Source organism: Rhinopithecus roxellana, chromosome 1, assembly GCF_007565055.1.
Source record: "Rhinopithecus roxellana isolate Shanxi Qingling chromosome 1, ASM756505v1, whole genome shotgun sequence".
Classification (NCBI taxonomy): Eukaryota; Metazoa; Chordata; class Mammalia; order Primates; family Cercopithecidae; genus Rhinopithecus; species Rhinopithecus roxellana.
Genome location: NC_044549.1, coordinates 203,950,355 through 203,967,870, shown reverse-complemented (window position 1 = coordinate 203,967,870; position 17,516 = coordinate 203,950,355). Strand labels below are relative to the sequence as shown.

Below are 17,516 nucleotides of genomic sequence, written 5' to 3'. Positions count from 1 at the left end.
CTTGAAAGTGGAGCTCTTCTAAATGGGATTAGAGCCTTTATAAAAGATGCCTGATAGAGCTTGTTAGTCCCTTACACCATGGGAAGATGCAGCAAGAAAGCTCCATTCATGAAGAATGAGGCTCTTACCAGACACTGAATCTCTTGGTGTTTGTTTGGTTTTTTTTAGACAGAGTCTTGCTCTGTCACCCAGGCTGGAGTGCAGTGGCGTGATCTCAGCTCACTGCAACCTCCGCCTCCCGGGTTCCAGCAATTCTCTGCCTCATCCTCCTGAATAGCTGATTATAGGCACCTGCCACCATGCCCGGCTAATTTTTTTTATTTTTAGAAGAGACGGGGTTTCATGATCTTGGCCAGGCTGGTCTTGAACTCCTGACCTTGTGGTCCACCCACCTCGACCTCCCAAAGTGCTGGGATTACAGGCATGAGCCACCACACCTGGCCAGTTTTTTCTTTTTTTTTAAACTTTTTATTCTCATTACCGTTAGATCACATCTGATGGTGTTTTGATCTTGGACTTCTTAGCCTCTAGAACTGTGAGTAATACATTTCTGTCATTTATAAATCACCCAGTCTAAGGTATTTTGTGATAGCAGCCCGAACAGACTATGACAGAGTGTCACTTTTGAGACTGAGTGATGAGAGACACTGTGGCTTATTCTGTCTTGCTCTCGTGAATCACCTGGTCTGTTGGACACCGGCCCTACGTCATGAAGACACTCAAGCAGCCCTATAGAAAGGTCTTCATGGTGAGAAACTGAAGCCTCCTCCCAATAGCCAGCATCCACTTACTAGCTGTGTGAATGATCCAAGTCGAAGGAGCCTCCCTTAGTCCCACTGAAGCCTTCAGGTGACTGCAGCCCTGGTAGGTTTCTTGACCGCAACATCATAACGCCCTGAGCCAGAACCACCCAACTATGCTGCTCCTGAATTCCTGGCATGCAGAAACGGAGATAATATTTATCGCTGTTTAAGTTACTAAGCGAATACGTTTTAAACTCTTAAGGTTTGAGGAATTTTTTAATCCAGCAATAAGTAACTAATAAAGATGGGTAGAAAGGAGGAATGAAGAGTAAAGAACCTTCATTCATTGCTCATATATGTTCATTTGCTAGGCACTTGCTACCGGCACCTTAGGCTAGCGGGTAGAACAAGTGCTAGGTTCACTGCTGCTTTTGCACACTGCTGACAACCAAACAGGGCTGTCGCACGGAATGACAAGAAAAAAGGGTATGTCCTCTTTCCTCCTCTTCCTCCTTTTTGCTTTTAGGGGAAGGCTAGGATGACATTGAGAACTCACACAAATTTTGTTTTTGACTCCTCAGTGTCCCCTGGGAAAACATGCATTGGCCTTTGTGCACTTGCTACGAGGCTGTGTATCCTTGAGAGCAGGAGTTTGATCTTATTTATTTCTATCCCCGTTTCCTAGCAAGTGAACATATATGAACAATAAATGTCAAGGGAGAGGGCAAGTTTCCCTCCCTCTTTCTCCTGAATTCTGAAGCGATTCCATTCTTAGAACGGTTTCTTATTGCAACCATTCCATTCACAGTCCATCAACGAAGTCTTGAGAGTATCATGCATGCCATGAGCCATTTTCACTATTAAATAACTTGCATCGCTCTGTTAAGTTCCTGGCTTTTAGGACACCCCTGCTTTCAGGACCGTTTGACCCTTCTATCCCATTTTCTCTATGCAATGTTTCTTTAACTGTTGTTCAAGATCCCAGGATGCTTGATCCGGGAAAGCACAGAGGTCTGCTGCCAACATACCAACATACCTCTCTGTCAAGTTGTCCAAAATCACAATAGAAAGAGCCCTGGACTAGAGCTAGGAGACCTAGTGGGGCTGCTCTGTTACGGATTAGCTTCTATGTCCTTGGACAAGTTGCTTCCCTTTTCTGGACCTCCGTTCCTTGTCCTCGATAGGTTCTAAAGTCGGTGGGTCCTTACAATAAGTTAGTATTCTAAAGTGCAATCCAAAATTCAACCAGTGGTCAGCATACCTGTGAGTAGCTTTAAGGTTACAATACGAGGTTCCTCGGCCTTCCCTTTAGTGGCCAATGGATACGGCCTCAGAGGCCGTCAGGCTTACTGGGAAGAGCCTTCGGTTTTGAAAGACAGGATCTCCGGGTTTCCAGTTCTGTCACTCACTCGGAGTAACTTTGGGCAAATTCTCTCCGGACCTCCGAATAGGGGGGTCCTTGTCACCCAGAGGAGGTTCGAAGACCTGGGCAGTGACTTGGAGAGCTTCCCGATATTCCCCTTCTATAACCCGGGTGGCTCAGCCCGGGAGCGGGATCCCAGCCGGCCCGTGGTTCCGCTCGCAGGTGCGCTCGAAACTGAAACCTGCAGCGCTGGCCGAGGGCGGCTCAGCTTCGGAGGGCGCGACTCCAGGTGAGTTCTTAAAGGGACCGTCAGAGTTTGGGTAACACCTGCGATGCTGACCGGGCTGGGACGCAGGCTTGGGGGAAGGAATGAATGAATGAATGAATGAATGAATGAATGAATGAATGAACGAACGAACGAACGAACGAACAAACCTCTCTCCCCACCCTTAAGTATACCATACTTGGAATTTATCACTTAGGCTTAAAAATCTTGTAGTATAACCCTCAAACTCTTGCCAAATTAACCCGTGTCTCTATTTTACATGTCCGTCTTTAACGAACCCCCTCCCGCCAAGCCTATTACTAACGGACGAATAGTAACTTAACAACCAGCCTGGAGCGGAAGGCAATGCAGAGTTGGCACCCCTCCCCGAACTCCTCCCTCTCCCTCTCCCAGGCCCCGCCCTCCCCGCCCCCTGGGAGGTGCAGTTGGCTCCTCCTTAAGGCGGCTTTTCCCCGGTGGGGATCTGCCCCTGGGGTCGCCAGGCGCTCTCTCCGCAGCGGAGTTGGAAACGGCACGTGTTGAATGAGGTTAAGGGGTGTCTCGGAATGTGCGCCTTGGATCTGGTGTAGGCGAGGTCACGCCTCTCTTCAGACAGCCCGAGCCTTCCCGGCCTGGCGCGTTTAGCTCGGAACTGCGGGACACGCCGGTGGGCTAGGGCAAGGTAAAGGCGGGCTCCTCCAGGGCCACCCCGGGCCACCTGTGGAGTCCGTGTGTTAACTCCTTTGTTCTCAGAGCCACTTCAGCGGCCGCCCTTTTAAGCGAGGAGGTTCCCTTAGGATGCTCCCCGGGTCCCCCTTCCGTTCCCCAGCCCTCTCCCGACCCACCTCCCCCTTCCAACCTGAAGGTAGCAGCGCGGGGAGCTCGGGGCTCGGCGCGAGCCGCCTCCTCACTTCCCATTGGCTGAGAGCGCCGAGAAGGCGGTCACGTGGGAGCGCGGCAGGCCAGCTCGGGGGCCGCCATCTTGGCGGAAAGTTTAGGGGGAGAGCGGTTGGGGACGCGGAAGGAGGCGAGGTTCCGGGGGTGGGGCGGACAGGCGGCAACTGGGCGAGCGGGCCGGTGGGCCGCGGCGAGCGGGGAGGCGGCGCGACCTAGAAGGAGGAAGAGGCCGCGGGGGTGCGGCGGCCCGAGGGAGCTCCTCCCCCGTCCCTTCACCCCCTCCGCTCGGCTCCTCGGGCCCCGGGCGGGGCGGGGGTACGTGGAGCGGGGCCGGGCCGGGGAGCTGCTCAGAGTCTGGCCGGAGCGCACCCCAGTTCCGAGCGCACGCCGCTCGCGGGAACTTTGTGGCGGCGCCGCAGGTGTGGGGCCCCGCGGAGGTGTGCATGCGGGGCGCGAGGGCGTCGCGGAGAGCGGCCGCTGCCCTGTCCGGCCCCCGCTGGAGCAGCCCGGAGGCAGCGAGCAAGGAGAAAGGCAAGCGAGAGGAGGGGGCCCGGGCAGGGCGGGCGGCCAGTCCCGACGGTCCCCTCTCAGCGCTCTGCGGCCGCTGCTGGCTCAGGGGCCAAGGGTCGGAGCGCTTCACCCGCCCGTCCCCAGTAGCAGGTGGGGAGCGTGGATACTTGTGCGGGGAAGAGGCGGCCTCAGGACTAGGCTCTTTGGGGAGGGGGGCGCTTTCGAGGAGAGTTCGAAAACGGACTTCTGTCTGTTCGTAATTTGGAGGGTACCCACTCCAAGGAGAAGCTTTCCACATTGACAGACAACTGCGTTTTCAGACTCTTTCTTTGACTTGGTAAAACTTTGGAACGTGGGGTTTTCAAATAGGGCTGCGAGGGTTTTCTATTCCGATAGGGGGAAATGCTAGTTTAACATAATTCTATCCTTTTTCCTTTCTATTGTGTGTTTTTAAAGGTGTGTGCCGTCTTCCTGATTCTGGAGAAAAATGCCGGTCCGGAAGCAAGGTGAGAGTTTATTCCGTAACTCTGTTGCTATCGCTTGCTTTTCCATGTGTCCGTGTTTTGATTGCTGTTTTAGAATAGTTTGTGTAACTGATGAGACAGCATGGTCCTGGCTTTATTGGTTAGGGAATGTAAGTCTCACATCATTTCAGAAGATGGAAACACGAAAACGTTTGTTAAACTTTCTTAACGTTTCTCTAGTGATTAGGAGAGGCAATTAACCCCCCAAAGATGTCCTTGAAACTCTGAATTGGTGTTTTAGTATTTCACTTCATCATTCTTACTATTCTGTGAGCAACTGGGGGATACTAAGAATTTGTATTTTGAAATGTTAAAAATTTGGATTTTAATGACAAATTGTAGATTATCTGCTTTTGCATATCAGGTAATCTGAAACTGTTGCTAATACTTTGATCTTTTACTTTGGCAAACTAGCAGTACATATTTATTCCAAACTGCTCACTCTCCTCCGTTTTCTAATGTGATATATGTTTAAATTTTTCTTGTCTTTAATTTTTTTTTTTTTATTTTTTGGTCATTCTAAGGAATATGTGTACATGAACATAGTGACATTAGTTGACCTGAAGGATTTGGGGAACTGTTTAGGTGTCATGCAGAATTATTTGCACTAGTGTGTGATACTTTTTTTGTAAATAGAGTTTTAATCAGGCTCTGCTTTTTCTTCTCAGATACCCAGAGAGCATTGCACCTTTTGGAAGAATATCGTTCAAAACTAAGCCAAACTGAAGACAGACAGCTCAGAAGTTCCATAGAACGGGTTATTAACATATTTCAGAGCAACCTCTTTCAGGCTTTAATAGGTGGGAATTAAAACTTTGTAACTATTATGCCAGCTAGGCTTTATGCTCCTCTTGATTCAGTTATTTTAAACTTAAGAAAATGATGTACTTAATTCTCTGTGAGGCATTCGGTAACTTGAACATCTTCAGTGCGTGTGTGTTTTTCATAGGCCAGTATCCTTTCCTAACATACCTAGTAACCAGAAAACTTTCAGTATTATTTCAGTGGCTTTTGAGAACATTGCTTCACATCTTCATAGCATTAACTGTTAAAAGATGTTGCAAAAATGTTTCAGGACCTAAAAGGTATGAGTGAGTTCCTGTTAGCTTGCTTCTGTATTTGACTTGTGTGTCTCTGAAGTCATTGAAAGTGTGTGAAGGATTCTGCTGTGTGTGAGAACATTCAGTCCCTTAATATAGACTTCTGTTTAAACTTGGCATTCATGGAATCAGAATTTTAGACCTGGAAAATGATCTTAGAGGTGATCTTGTCTAATAACCGTATTTTACAGGCAAGAAAATGGAAAGTTTTATTCTTAATTGTAACTTAATTTGAAGTGGTGCATTGTTTGAAAGGAGAATTGGGCAAATAATCAAGAGTCCTGAGTTCTTTTGCCACTAATTGAGTGATATTATAAAAGTCATATCATCTTTTCTACGCCACCATATTAGCTGTAGAATGTAGCTGGTGAAATGGCAAAATGGGTTTAAAGCCTTTTTTAAGTGGATAAATCATTTTTAAAAGCATCATCTAATACTTTGTGTGTAATCTCCCATGTATAAAACAAGGTGACTTGTCTGGCTCTTTTGTCCAGGTACCTCAAAAAGCTTGCAAACTACTGAACTAGAAAGTTTGTCTCTTCCAGTTCTAAGAATGAAGTTTTGTTTTGTTTTGTTTTGTTTTGTTTTTAGTTATCAACTATATAGCATTTTAACGTAAGAAGACATATACTTAATTGTATTACATTTATTTTTTCAGTAACTTCCAGGCATATATGGCCTTACATCTGTCTGTTGATAGAGTAATTTTTTTTTGTTTGTTTTTGTTTTTGTTTTTTGAGGCGGAGTCTCGCTCTGTCGCCCAGACTGGAGTGCAGTGGCCAGATCTCAGCTCACTGCAAGCTCCGCCTCCCGGGTTTACGCCATTCTCCTGCCTCAGCCTCCCGAGTAGCTGGGACTACAGGCGCCTGCCACCTCGCCCGGCTAGTTTTTTTTTTTTGTATTTTTAATAGAGACGGGGTTTCACCGTGTTAGCCAGGATGGTCTCGATCTCCTGACCTCGTGATCCGCCCGTCTTGGCCTCCCAAAGTGCTGGGATTACAGGCTTGAGCCACCGCGCCCGGCCGATAGAGTAATTGTTGATGTGATTTGAAGACTACCTTCAAGTCAGTGTGTCCTGTCAAATATATTACTGGTAAATGGATGCTCTCTACTGTTTTAGAGTGAAAGATTTTCGTAAAGACCACTTTATGCACCTGAACAATTTTTAAAAATTTAACATTTTAGTAGACTTTTAAAAACATAAGAATACAGAGCACAGTGTAATGAACTGCCTTTTAACTGTTACCTAGCTCCCGAAATTATTAACATTTTGCCATTTTTGTCTACATTGATGGACATTTTTTACACGTTTGAATTTCTGAGGTTCAAGGTCGAAATGGGTGATCAAATTGGATTCCTCTGGAAAAACAGCAAAAAGCATTTTTTAGTTGTTTGTTTTCTAAATCAACACTGAACCTAGTAATTCGGTGCAGTTACTGTTGCGGAAAAACATACATGTTTTTATATCCAGTATATATATATATATAGAGAGAGAGAGAGAGAGAGAGAGAGAGAGAGAGAGAGAGAGATGGATAGATAGACTGCAGACTTTTCTTTGTGTGAAGGCAGCAACTTAAGAAAATTAAATCGTTAGTGAAATAACAGAATCTACGTTTATATTTCTGTCTAGATTGGGGATGGGTTTGCTATATTGGGACATTTTTGACCTATTCTGCCTTGCCTGTTTTGAATGTGTGTATTCTTATGATAGAGTTTTTTTTTTTTTTTGAGATGAGTCTTGCTCTGTCGCCCAGGCAGTAGTGCAGTGGCGCAATCTCTGTTCTCTGCAAGCTCCACCTCCTGGGTTCATGCCATTCTCCTGCCTCAGCCTCCCGAGTAGCTGGGACCATAGGTGCCCACCACCACGTCTGGCTAATTTTTTTTTTTTTTTTTTTTTGTATTTTTAGTAGAGGTGGGGTTTCACTGTGTTAGCCAGGATGGTCTCGATCTGACCTTGTGATCCACCTGCCTCGGCCTCCCAAAGTGCTGGGATTATAGGCGTGAGCCACCGCATCTAGCCTAAAATTAGCTTTCTAATTATTAAGTTTATATTTGTGAATCTTCTGCATAATTTCATTGGTTGTGAATTTACTTTGACATTAAGATTTACTCATATTTAATCTTTTATAGGATGTGGTACTGTATCAGATTTTGGTGTAAGAAAAGTAATATATTTTAGGAGGTTTGAAATAGATACATTTAATAGAGGTTCTGTGTGTTTCCGTTCTATAATTCATTGTTGATACTACTGAATTATAAATGCATTCTCTTGTGTTTCCTGAATAGCTTTTAATACTTAGTCTGAAAATGTTTAGTCTGATAAGATTTTCTTTGTATTTTGCAACTCTACTATTGTTTTGAAACAGTGTCATAAATGTACTGTAAGTTTGTAAATTGCCCTAAGCTAAGCCAGTGCATCGTGTCCATAATGTTTGCAGAAAAATCCTACTCAGAAGACAGAGTGCCACTTACTGAAAGGTTTTTTCTCTCAGTAAGTGGCACTCTGTCTTCTGAGTTGGTACCTGTGGACCATTGGGTTAAAGGAGAACAGGGGTCTTGACACCCTGAGCTGTTTGAAAGTCATTTAGTGCTTAGATTTTTGACTTCCTTGGTTTGAAAGTCACTTGATTAGGCCGTAGTGAGTTATCTAGTTATCTGTTTGGGGTGCCGAGTGTCTTTGAATTTGCAATCTGCATTGATCATTTATTGATTGATTCTTTGAACTGGTAGTTTATATTGACTTTTCATTCATTTTAAAAAGTTTTTGGTGTTTCCCCCTGTAGTTCATATATAGATTAGGTTCATGTACTTTTGGATTATTCAGAGGGACAAGCATGTACATACTGTATTATATTTGTTCTAAAATACCAATTTTTTAATATTTCAATATCTGGTATGTGTCATTTTTAATTGACAGTGTTTTTGTGTTCTGACACATGACATAGTGCATTTTATAATTGATACTCGCAATTTAAATATAGAAATCATTGTTCTAGTGTTGATAGATTCTTGGTAGTATATTTGAAGGATGGCTTAAAGATTTAAAAATTATTGAAAACAGAGAAGTTTTTATTAACTTTTGAGTTTCAGCTGATATATTGTTTCTTTAGAGCTGAATATTGAAAGTTATATCTTAACAAAAGTCCATGAACTGCACATTTGTTTAAAATGTACTCCCAAAACATACCTGCTGATTATTTTTGTATAAAGGAAGATAAAGTCTGCTTAATTTCATTCCGTGATTTAGGTGAGAACAATTTGAAAACTTGCTTTTGTATTCCAATTTTTTGTACTTAAGTTTGAAAATTTTGTGAGTAGCAGGGTATGGTTTGATTATAATCAGAGCCCAGGTGTTCAGGTCCCTAGTGGTTTCATTTCATTCATGATTCGAAGGTGTCTGGGATCTGAGGGACACTGGTAGTCCCTAGAGACTTCATACCAGTCTAAACCCCTGCAGTTATTTCTTACGGGATCAGAGAACTCATCTGCTTTCCATGTGCATGAGAAAAATCAGTGTCCAAGATTAGGCTGGCTTTAGAGACTTGAGTAAGTTGCGTCATGTGATATGCATATTTTGTCTGCAATAAATAAGCTTATATTAACGCAGTGTTTTATTTCTGCAGATACTTCAAAATGAAAGTGGATTACGTAATAATACTGTCCATTTATGAGTTTTTTAGTTACCAGTTCATTTGTTGCTACTCTATTAAACTCTAATAGTTTCATTAGCCCTTATAAAAGGACCTTGCCCTATCTTTATTTGTGGATACTAGGTTTCAAAATATGACCCCTTTACCATCGTAACCATCTTTAAATGTACAGTTCAGGAGCATGAAATGTATTCATATTGTTGTGAAACAAGTCTTCAGAACTTTTTCGTCTTGCAAAACTGAAATCCTATACCGATTAAACAACTGCTCCCCTTTCCTCTCACTTCCTAGCCCCTTGTGGTCACTGTGCTACTTTCTGTTTCAGTGAATTTGATCATGTTAGAAACCTCATAGAAGTATTTGTCTTTTTGCGACTGGCTTATTTCACTTAGTGTAGAGTCGGCAAGGTTCATTCATGTTGCAGCTGTTGACAGGATTTTCTTCCTTTTTGAGGCTGAATAATATTCCGTTGTGTGTATATACCGCATTTTATCCAGCCATCCATTGATGGACAGTTGGGTTACTTCCTCCTCCTGGCTGTTGTAAATAATGCTGTTAGGAATATGAGTGTGCAATTATTTCTTCAAGACCCTGCTTTCAGTTCTTTTGGATATTTGCCCAGAAGTAGGATTGTGGGATCAAATGGCAGTTATATTTTTAATTTTTTGAGGACCCGCCATAATGTTTTCCATAGTGATTGTACCATTTTACAGTCTCACCAACAGTACACAGGTTTCCAGTTTCTCTACATCCTTGCCAATGCTTCATTTGTTTCCTTTTTTTGATAATAGCCATCCTAATAAGTGTGAGTATGTGACTCCTCTTCAAGTGTATGTAAAACATAATAGCTAACATTTATTGAGCACTTTCTGTGTGCTAATAGAAGTATATCATTTAGTCATTGTAATCCTATGAGGTGTACATTCACCTGTTTGAGATATTTGTACTGTTTTATAGATTGGAAAACTGAAGCACTGAGAAATGACCAATCTTGCCCTTGGACCCTCAGATAGTAAATTGTGGAGCCAGAAATTGAAACTCAGCTAATCTGAATCCGTAGATACTTCTCACCGTCAACCATTAGGATCTTCTTTATCTTTGTTTTTCAGAACCAAGCATTTTAATCTGATAAAGGATACTAAATGACAAGCATGATCTTTAGGGTTAGTAGTCTTTAAATGATTGTCACTCAGAAGGAAAATATTTATAATGGTGAAATGATGTTGATGATGGGGTTCACACATTTTGAAAGAAGTGTGTTTAGTAATGAGGGTTTGAAGTCTTCCAGCAATAGTGGTAAAATGTCAATATTTCTTAGATTTCTTTTGCTTTGTTTTGGTCCCACTGTTACATTTTAGTCTCTTGCTAACTGTGTGTGTGTGTGTGTGTGTGTGTGTGCGTAACTTTGCAGACTAGATTTGAGTGAGGAAAACAAGATATGGATCACATCGTTGGCTAAAACTTTATGAAATTGAAGGAGAATTTTATTAACTTTTCACTTGGTTTTATTTTAATTAGATTGAGTTATTTCTTTGCTGATAGTTTGCTTACTATTATTCTGAAGCAGTGTTTTGATTATGTTGAATCTGGTTGAATTCTCTTTAGAACCTTGGAATCAGAGTTGTAAAAGCATCTAAATATTTCTTCTAAGCCGTTTCCTCTCTGTAGGGTCATATTTTTCCTCAGTACAGAATTCACACTTGGACCAGATACTATTGTTAATTGTCGTGTCTCTTTACTCTGCTTAGGGCACATTTTCACAGCTTTTCTTTGTCTTTTGTGAGACTGACTTTTTTTTTTTTTTTTTTGGAGACAGGGTCTTGCTCTGCCACCCAGGCTGGAGTGCAGTGGTGGCTCTCTGCAACCTCTGCTTCCCAGGCTCAAGCCGTCCTCCTGCCTCAGCCTCTTGAGTAGCTGGGACTGCAGATGTGAGCCACCACGCCTGGCTGTTTTTTTGTAGAGACGCGTGTTGCCCAGGCTGGTCTTGAACTCCTGAGCTCAAAGCAATCTGCCTGCCTCAGCCTCCCAAAGTTCTGGGATTACAGGCGTGAGCCACTGCGCCCAGCTGAGATGGATGATTTTGAAAAACGCAGTTCCTTCCACTCTTATTTTTTTAATATAATTTTCTCATTTTGGTTGGTCTGATGTTTGCTTGTGATTAGATTCAGGTTATATACCTGGCTTAGGATTCTGCACATCCAGAGCTATACAGAATCATCTGCTCTTCATTGATGATACTGATTTTGATTACCTAGTTGGGTGTTGTCTGAATTCTCTATCCTATATGATTGTTTTTTACCCCTTGTGGCTTATAGGCAATTTGCGAGGGAGACACTTTAACACCATGTGCATATCCTACTCCTTAGCGAAATTTCCACCCATATTTAGCATCCATTGATGATTCTTATGTGCACCAGTTTATAATATGGTTGTTGAAAAATAAGATTTCTAACAGTAACACTCCTTTAGGTTTACCAGTTAACACTTTGCATTTTATTCTAATCAAGGGCCTTCCTTCTTCATGTGTGTCTTTCATGAACTTGCAGATACCTGTTTTTTTCAATGGCTTATCATTTATTACCATCCTTAATGATATTTGTGCTCTGAGTGATCCAGTGGGGGCCCTTTCAAGCTTGCGTCCTTGTGGCATGCCCTCATCGTTTTTTGGAGCACTTCCTTAATTTTTGGCATAACAAGATGTTCCAGGTTTATCTTGTACCTTTCCTGCCCCAGCCCTGGAATCAGCCATTTCTCTGAGAAGCTCTGATTCCTTTTAGTACACACCTTGTTTTACGGAATATACTTGTGAGTACTGTATGATTGTTAGTCTAATAGTATCTAAAGTGTTGAAATAATTTATTTTTGCCTACTAGCTTGATATCTTTCCTTTTTTTAGTGTGTGAAACAATAACACAAACTTTTAAATTTTATAGGATATTCTTTCTTCTGAGGATCAAAAATGACTTTTTAAATGAACATTGGTTTAGAAGAAAGTATATGTGCTTGGCCGGGCGCGGTGGCTCAAGCCTGTAATCCCAGCACTTTGGGAGGCCGAGATGGGTGGATCACGAGGTGAAACCCCGTCTCAACTAAAAAAAAACAAAAAAAAAACAAAAAAAAGAAAGTATTTGTGCTTGAGTAGATTTGACGATTGTAGCAATTCCACTAGTTATTAAAACTGAAAGGGGGCTGGGTGCAGTGGCTCAGGCTTGTAATCCCAGCACTTTGGGAGCCTGAGGCAGGCAGATCACCTGAGGTCAGGAGTTCGAGAACAGCCTGGCCAACATGGTGAAACCCTGTCTCTACTAAAAATACAAAAATTAGCCAGACATGGTGGGACGTGCCTGTAGTCCCAGCTACTCGGGAGGCTGAGACAGGAGAATGGCGTGAACCCGGGAGGCGGAGCTTGCAGTGAGCCAAGATCGCACCACTGCACTCCAGCCTGGGCGACAGAGCGAGACTGTGTCTCAAAAAAAAAAACAAAAAACAAAAAACAACCAGAAACACACACACACACACAACTGAAAAGGGAGTTAAGTTTGTCTCTATTTTGTGACGTTTGTTTTTTAAAAGGACTAATGCTTTCAAAATAATGAGAAGAAGTATAAGTTATTCTGTCTAAATGTTGTTTACAGTTATTATGTCCCCTTCCCTTTAAAAAAAATCCAAAATTATGCAAGTTGGTGAATAAGGAACTGAGTGTGGTGAATCTAAGTATTATATAACTGCTACTTACAGCTTTGGAATAGCGTGAATAATCAGTGGTAATGTATTAAGTTCTTATAATTCTAGCTGTTTGCAAAGTCATTTGATCTTTTAAAAATCCTGGGCCATTATAAATAAATTTATCATTTATTTTAGAGTTTTGTCATGACTTTTACTGTTTCTAAAGAATAAAATATTTGATTTACTGCTGTAACATATTCAGACTGGAGGATATCCGAAAGCCCTTCTGGTTCTTTGATTTTAATTTCCTCCTTTTTTGGCTTTGGCTAGAAGGGCAATTAAAACCACTTGAGGGATTTACATTCCCAGCTTAAATATTGGTGGTGAACAGTAATAACTCATATCTGTAGAATTCACATTAATGATATTAGCTGCCGTCTGTTAGGAGCCTATTCGGTGCTATAGTGGTAAGCATTTTATATATATTATACTCAATCCTTGAAACAGTTCACAGTGGTAAGAGGCAAGTTACCAGAGGTTGAGTAGTTTGCCTGAACTTGTAGCTGGTTGGTGATGGAGTTGGGATTTGAACCAAGCACTGACTTTAAAGTGTAAAAAGCATTATGCTGTGCCCTGCAGGTTCTGATATGATTGTGATGTAATGAAATAATATTCACTGTTTAAGTACATTATATGATGGGAATTAATTTATGAATCAAGTAAAAATTGTGCTTTTGAGTTATGTTAAAGCATTGCATAATTTAGTTAGAAAATATAAATACTTATGAATTTTTATTTTCCTTCTTCTAGATATTCAAGAATTTTATGAAGTGACCTTACTGGATAATCCAAAATGTATAGATCGTTCTAAGCTGTCTGAACCAATTCAGCCTGTGAATACTTGGGAAATTTCCAGCCTCCCAAGCTCTACTGTGACTTCAGAAACACTGCCCAGCAGCCTTAGCCCTAGTGTGGAGGTAAGATGAAAATTTGTTCTGAAGCTGTTTTTTAGTGATCAATTTATTTGTACTACTATGTTTCTTCATTTTATTAAAATAATATTTCATACAAGTAGATTTTTTTGTGGAAGTATTATTTATAATAAAGAGAATGAGGTTGAAATATTTTTGAAAAGCAAAGCTCAGATTCTCTGTTGCCCCTGTTTTAAAATGTTATGAATGTTTGAGGTCTGAAATACTTGATTTAGACTATTAAAAAGTTCTTTGCATGGTAGACCTCAACAAGGCTTCATCTGTGTGGTAATTAAAATGGAAATGGTACTTTGAAGAGATGGTTTTGCTCTGGTATTCTTTCCTAGAAACAGGACATAGTTTTGTGGTCTGGGCTGCTAAGTTGTACCCATTTATCTCAAGGAATCTCTGTTTATTGGCTTGAAGGATGGCATTCAAACTCACTACAGACTGAAGAGTAAACCTGAGCATCAGCCTTGATTTCTGCATTTTCTGCAGTTAAAGCTATTTCTTTGAGTATTCATAGTCTTAGTAACATTTGTTTTTGTGTGTTTTACTGTTGCCCAGTTGGGTATGGTATAGTGGAGGTATGAAGCATTTTGTAATGAAGATTCTGCCCAGGAAGCATCAGTCATTTGAAAGTGGTTATCTGTCTGAATTTGAATCTAGTCCTTTCTAGTTAGTGTAAGATAGTGGCAGTGCCTGGAAAATGCAGTGTTTCTGTTTGGTGAGTAATCAGTCAGGGAAACGTGGTGGTAGGCCGCAGCCAGATAGCTAGCACTTTGGTAAAGAAGTTAGATGGTTTCTCAGTTTTAAGTAACATAGAACTATAGAATGTTAGAGCAGGAAGAATCAGAGCACATCTGACCCCTTGTCTTCATTTTAAAGATGAGGAAACTGAGATCCAGAATAAAACGACTTAACCCACTTTATTTAGCTAGTTTGGGCAATTCTACCTTTGATTTCAGGCCTCTTAACACCCACCTCACAGTTCTCTTTGTTAATCCTAGACCTTGTGTGTTTCTCTTTGATTAGAGAGTATAATGTTTATTGTGATATCCTTATTTTCTTTATGCTTTTTTTCCCATTGCTTTTTCCAGGATAATGTCCATTTCCATGGGTTAATACATCACTTGCTTTTATAATAGTTCATTTCTGAGGTCTGTTGCAAATAGATTTTTAAATCAGTCTTCAATCAGTTATTGCTATGGTTTGAATGTGTCCCCTCCAAAATTCAGGTGTTGCCAGTGTGAAAATAATGAGAGGTGGGCCTGTAGGAGGTGATTAGGCAGTGAGGACTCCTCCATCTTTCATGGGATTAAGGCCCTTATAAAAGAGGCTCCACAGCCTGGGCACGGTGGCTCATGCCTATAATCCCAGCACTTTGGGAGGCCGAGGTGGGTGGATTGCTTGAGGTCAGGAGTTTGAGATCAGCCTGGCCAACGTGGTGAAACCCCGTGTCATGTCTAAAATACAAAAATTAGCTGAGCATGGTGTCATGCGCCTGTAATCCCAGCTACCAGGGAGGCTGAGGCAGGAGAATTGCTTGAACCCAGGAGGTGGAGGTTGCAGTGAGCTGAGATCGTACCACTGCACTCCAGCCTGGGCGACAGAGTGAGACTCCCTGTCAAAAAAAAAAAAAGAACCTCCACAGAAAGTTTAGCATTTTAGCTTACCTTTTTGCTTTCTGCCATGTTGAGATGCAACAAGAAGGCCCTTACCAGATCAAATGCCTGGATCTTGGACTTCCCAGCCTCCAGAATTGTGAGAAATTATTTTTTGTTTTTCATAAATTACCCAGTCTCAGGTATGCAGCTGTAGCAACACAAAATGGACTAAGACAGTTATTTCACATTTATTGTCTTAGTTCTCGGTTAGAAAATTGCTTATGTGGGAGGAGGGAGGGATTGCATTGGGGAGTTATACATGATATAAATGATGAATTGATGGGTGCTGACGAGTTGATGGGTGCAGCACACCAACATGGCATAAGTATACATATGTAACAAACCTGCACGTTATGCACATGTACCCTAGAACTTAAAGTATAATAAAAAATAAAAATAAAAAAAAAATAAAAAAAAAAAAAGGAAAAAGTAAATATCAACTTTGGAAAAAAAAAAAAAAAGAAAATTGCTTATGTAAAAAACATGTTAAACTTTAAGAGAATTGACTTATTTAATTGTTTACTAGTGTTTTTTATTGTTTGATTTACGATACCTTTGATTATAAAGCCCAGAATTCTTATACTCGATTTACTTATTTTTATAGGAGATTGTTTAAGTAATGGCTGAATCAGTGTAACCATTGACAGTAAATATTTGACATTATTGGTGGGAATGTAAATTACTACAGCTATTATGGAAAACAGTATGCAGGTTTCTCAAAAAAACTAAAAATAGAACTGCCCACCAGCAATCCCAACAGTGGGTATCTGTCCAGAAGAAAGGATATCAGAATAGCAAAGGGATACCTGCACCCCCATGTTTATTGCAGCACTATTTACAGTGGCTGAGATATGGAATCAATCTAAATATCCATCAACAGATGAATGGATAAAGTGTGATACACACATATATGTATATGTACACACACATAAACACACACACAGTGGACTACTATTCAGCCATAAAAAGAATGAAATCCTGTCATTTTCAGCAACATGGATGGAACTGGAGGTCATTATGTGAAATTAAGTAAGCCAGGCACAGAAAGATAAATATCACGTGTTCTCGTGTGGGAGCTAAAAATGTTGGTCTCATGGAGGTAAAGAGTAGAATGATAGTTACCAGAGACTGGGAAGGGTGGGAGAGGGAAAAGATGAAGAGAGGATGGTTAATGAGTTCAAAAATAGTTAGAGGGAATACATTCTACTGTTCAGTAGCACAGTAGGGTGACCATAGTTAACAATTTATTGTGTATTTCAAAATGGTTTAGAAGATTTGAAATGTCCCCAACACAGAGAAATGATAAATGTTTGAGACCATGAATATTCTAAATACCCTGATTTGACCGTTACACATTGTATGCATGATCAAAATATCACATGTACCCTGTAAATACATACAATTATATATCAATAATAATATTTTTAACTGTAAATATTCATTAAGATTGAATAAGTGGACAGTTTTGTAAGCTTAAAGTTTTTTTCCATATAGATTTCATTCAGGAAGGTCAGTAGTGCATTGAATTTCATCAGCAGTGACATTGGTAACACTTCGATTTTTATAAAATTACGAGGCACTCATGTCTAGAATGCTATTTGCAGCTCTGGTTTCTACACCTCCTGAAAGATATGAACATGATAAAGCACCTCAAATGAATAGGAGAATAAGAACTTTCATATTGTGAGTGTCAGATCTTACTGGTTTGGAAAGTAGATGAGAAGAGAGTATGGTCACAGAGTGTTGTTTAGTGCATGGCACATGGAAAATGCTGTAGTAATGTTGGAAATCTGTTCCTATTCATGAATAGACTTTAAGGGAAACATTGGGATATGTCCATCAAGTCCTAGATTTTTAAAAAGTAGCAAAAAACTATATCAAACTTGAGTGAGCAAGGTCAATTAGTAGGAAGTACTGTCTTACAGAGATGACAGAAAATCCTGACAAATGTTTGTCTGAAAATGTAAATAGTTTTGAAACACACTGATGGATGATACTTATAATGGTTTTTTAAAAAAACCTGGAATGTTTGGGGATTTAATTTCTACTTTTTGAGGGTGCTATGATAGAAGGTAAGCATATTCCTGTTCACCCATCCATTCATGCTTCATTTGGAAAACTTGGCTAAGTGATCATTTGATCCCTTGTTTCATTTGCTAC

At 40.9% G+C, this 17,516-nt stretch overlaps 1 protein-coding gene across 15 annotated transcripts in view; it reads left to right on the top strand.

Annotated features, from left to right (window-relative positions):
- Positions 1 to 2,858: 2,858 nt before the first annotated feature.
- DLG1 (discs large MAGUK scaffold protein 1) overlaps positions 2,859 to 17,516 on the top strand; it is a 274,249-nt gene continuing 259,591 nt past the window's right edge. For 4 of the 15 annotated variants that reach the window (XM_030936950.1, XM_010381164.2, XM_030936930.1 and 1 more), the window contains exons 1-4: positions 2,859 to 3,053; positions 4,235 to 4,284; positions 4,971 to 5,102; positions 13,529 to 13,695. In XM_030936950.1, coding sequence (XP_030792810.1) covers positions 4,266 to 4,284; positions 4,971 to 5,102; positions 13,529 to 13,695 — 318 coding nt within the window. In that variant the 5' untranslated portion in view covers positions 2,859 to 3,053; positions 4,235 to 4,265. Of the gene's footprint in view, positions 3,054 to 3,335; positions 3,929 to 4,234; positions 4,285 to 4,970; positions 5,103 to 13,528; positions 13,696 to 17,516 lie in introns of those variants that run through there. The other 11 variants (XM_030936942.1, XM_010381163.2, XM_030936915.1 and 8 more) reach the window with 7 other exon arrangements.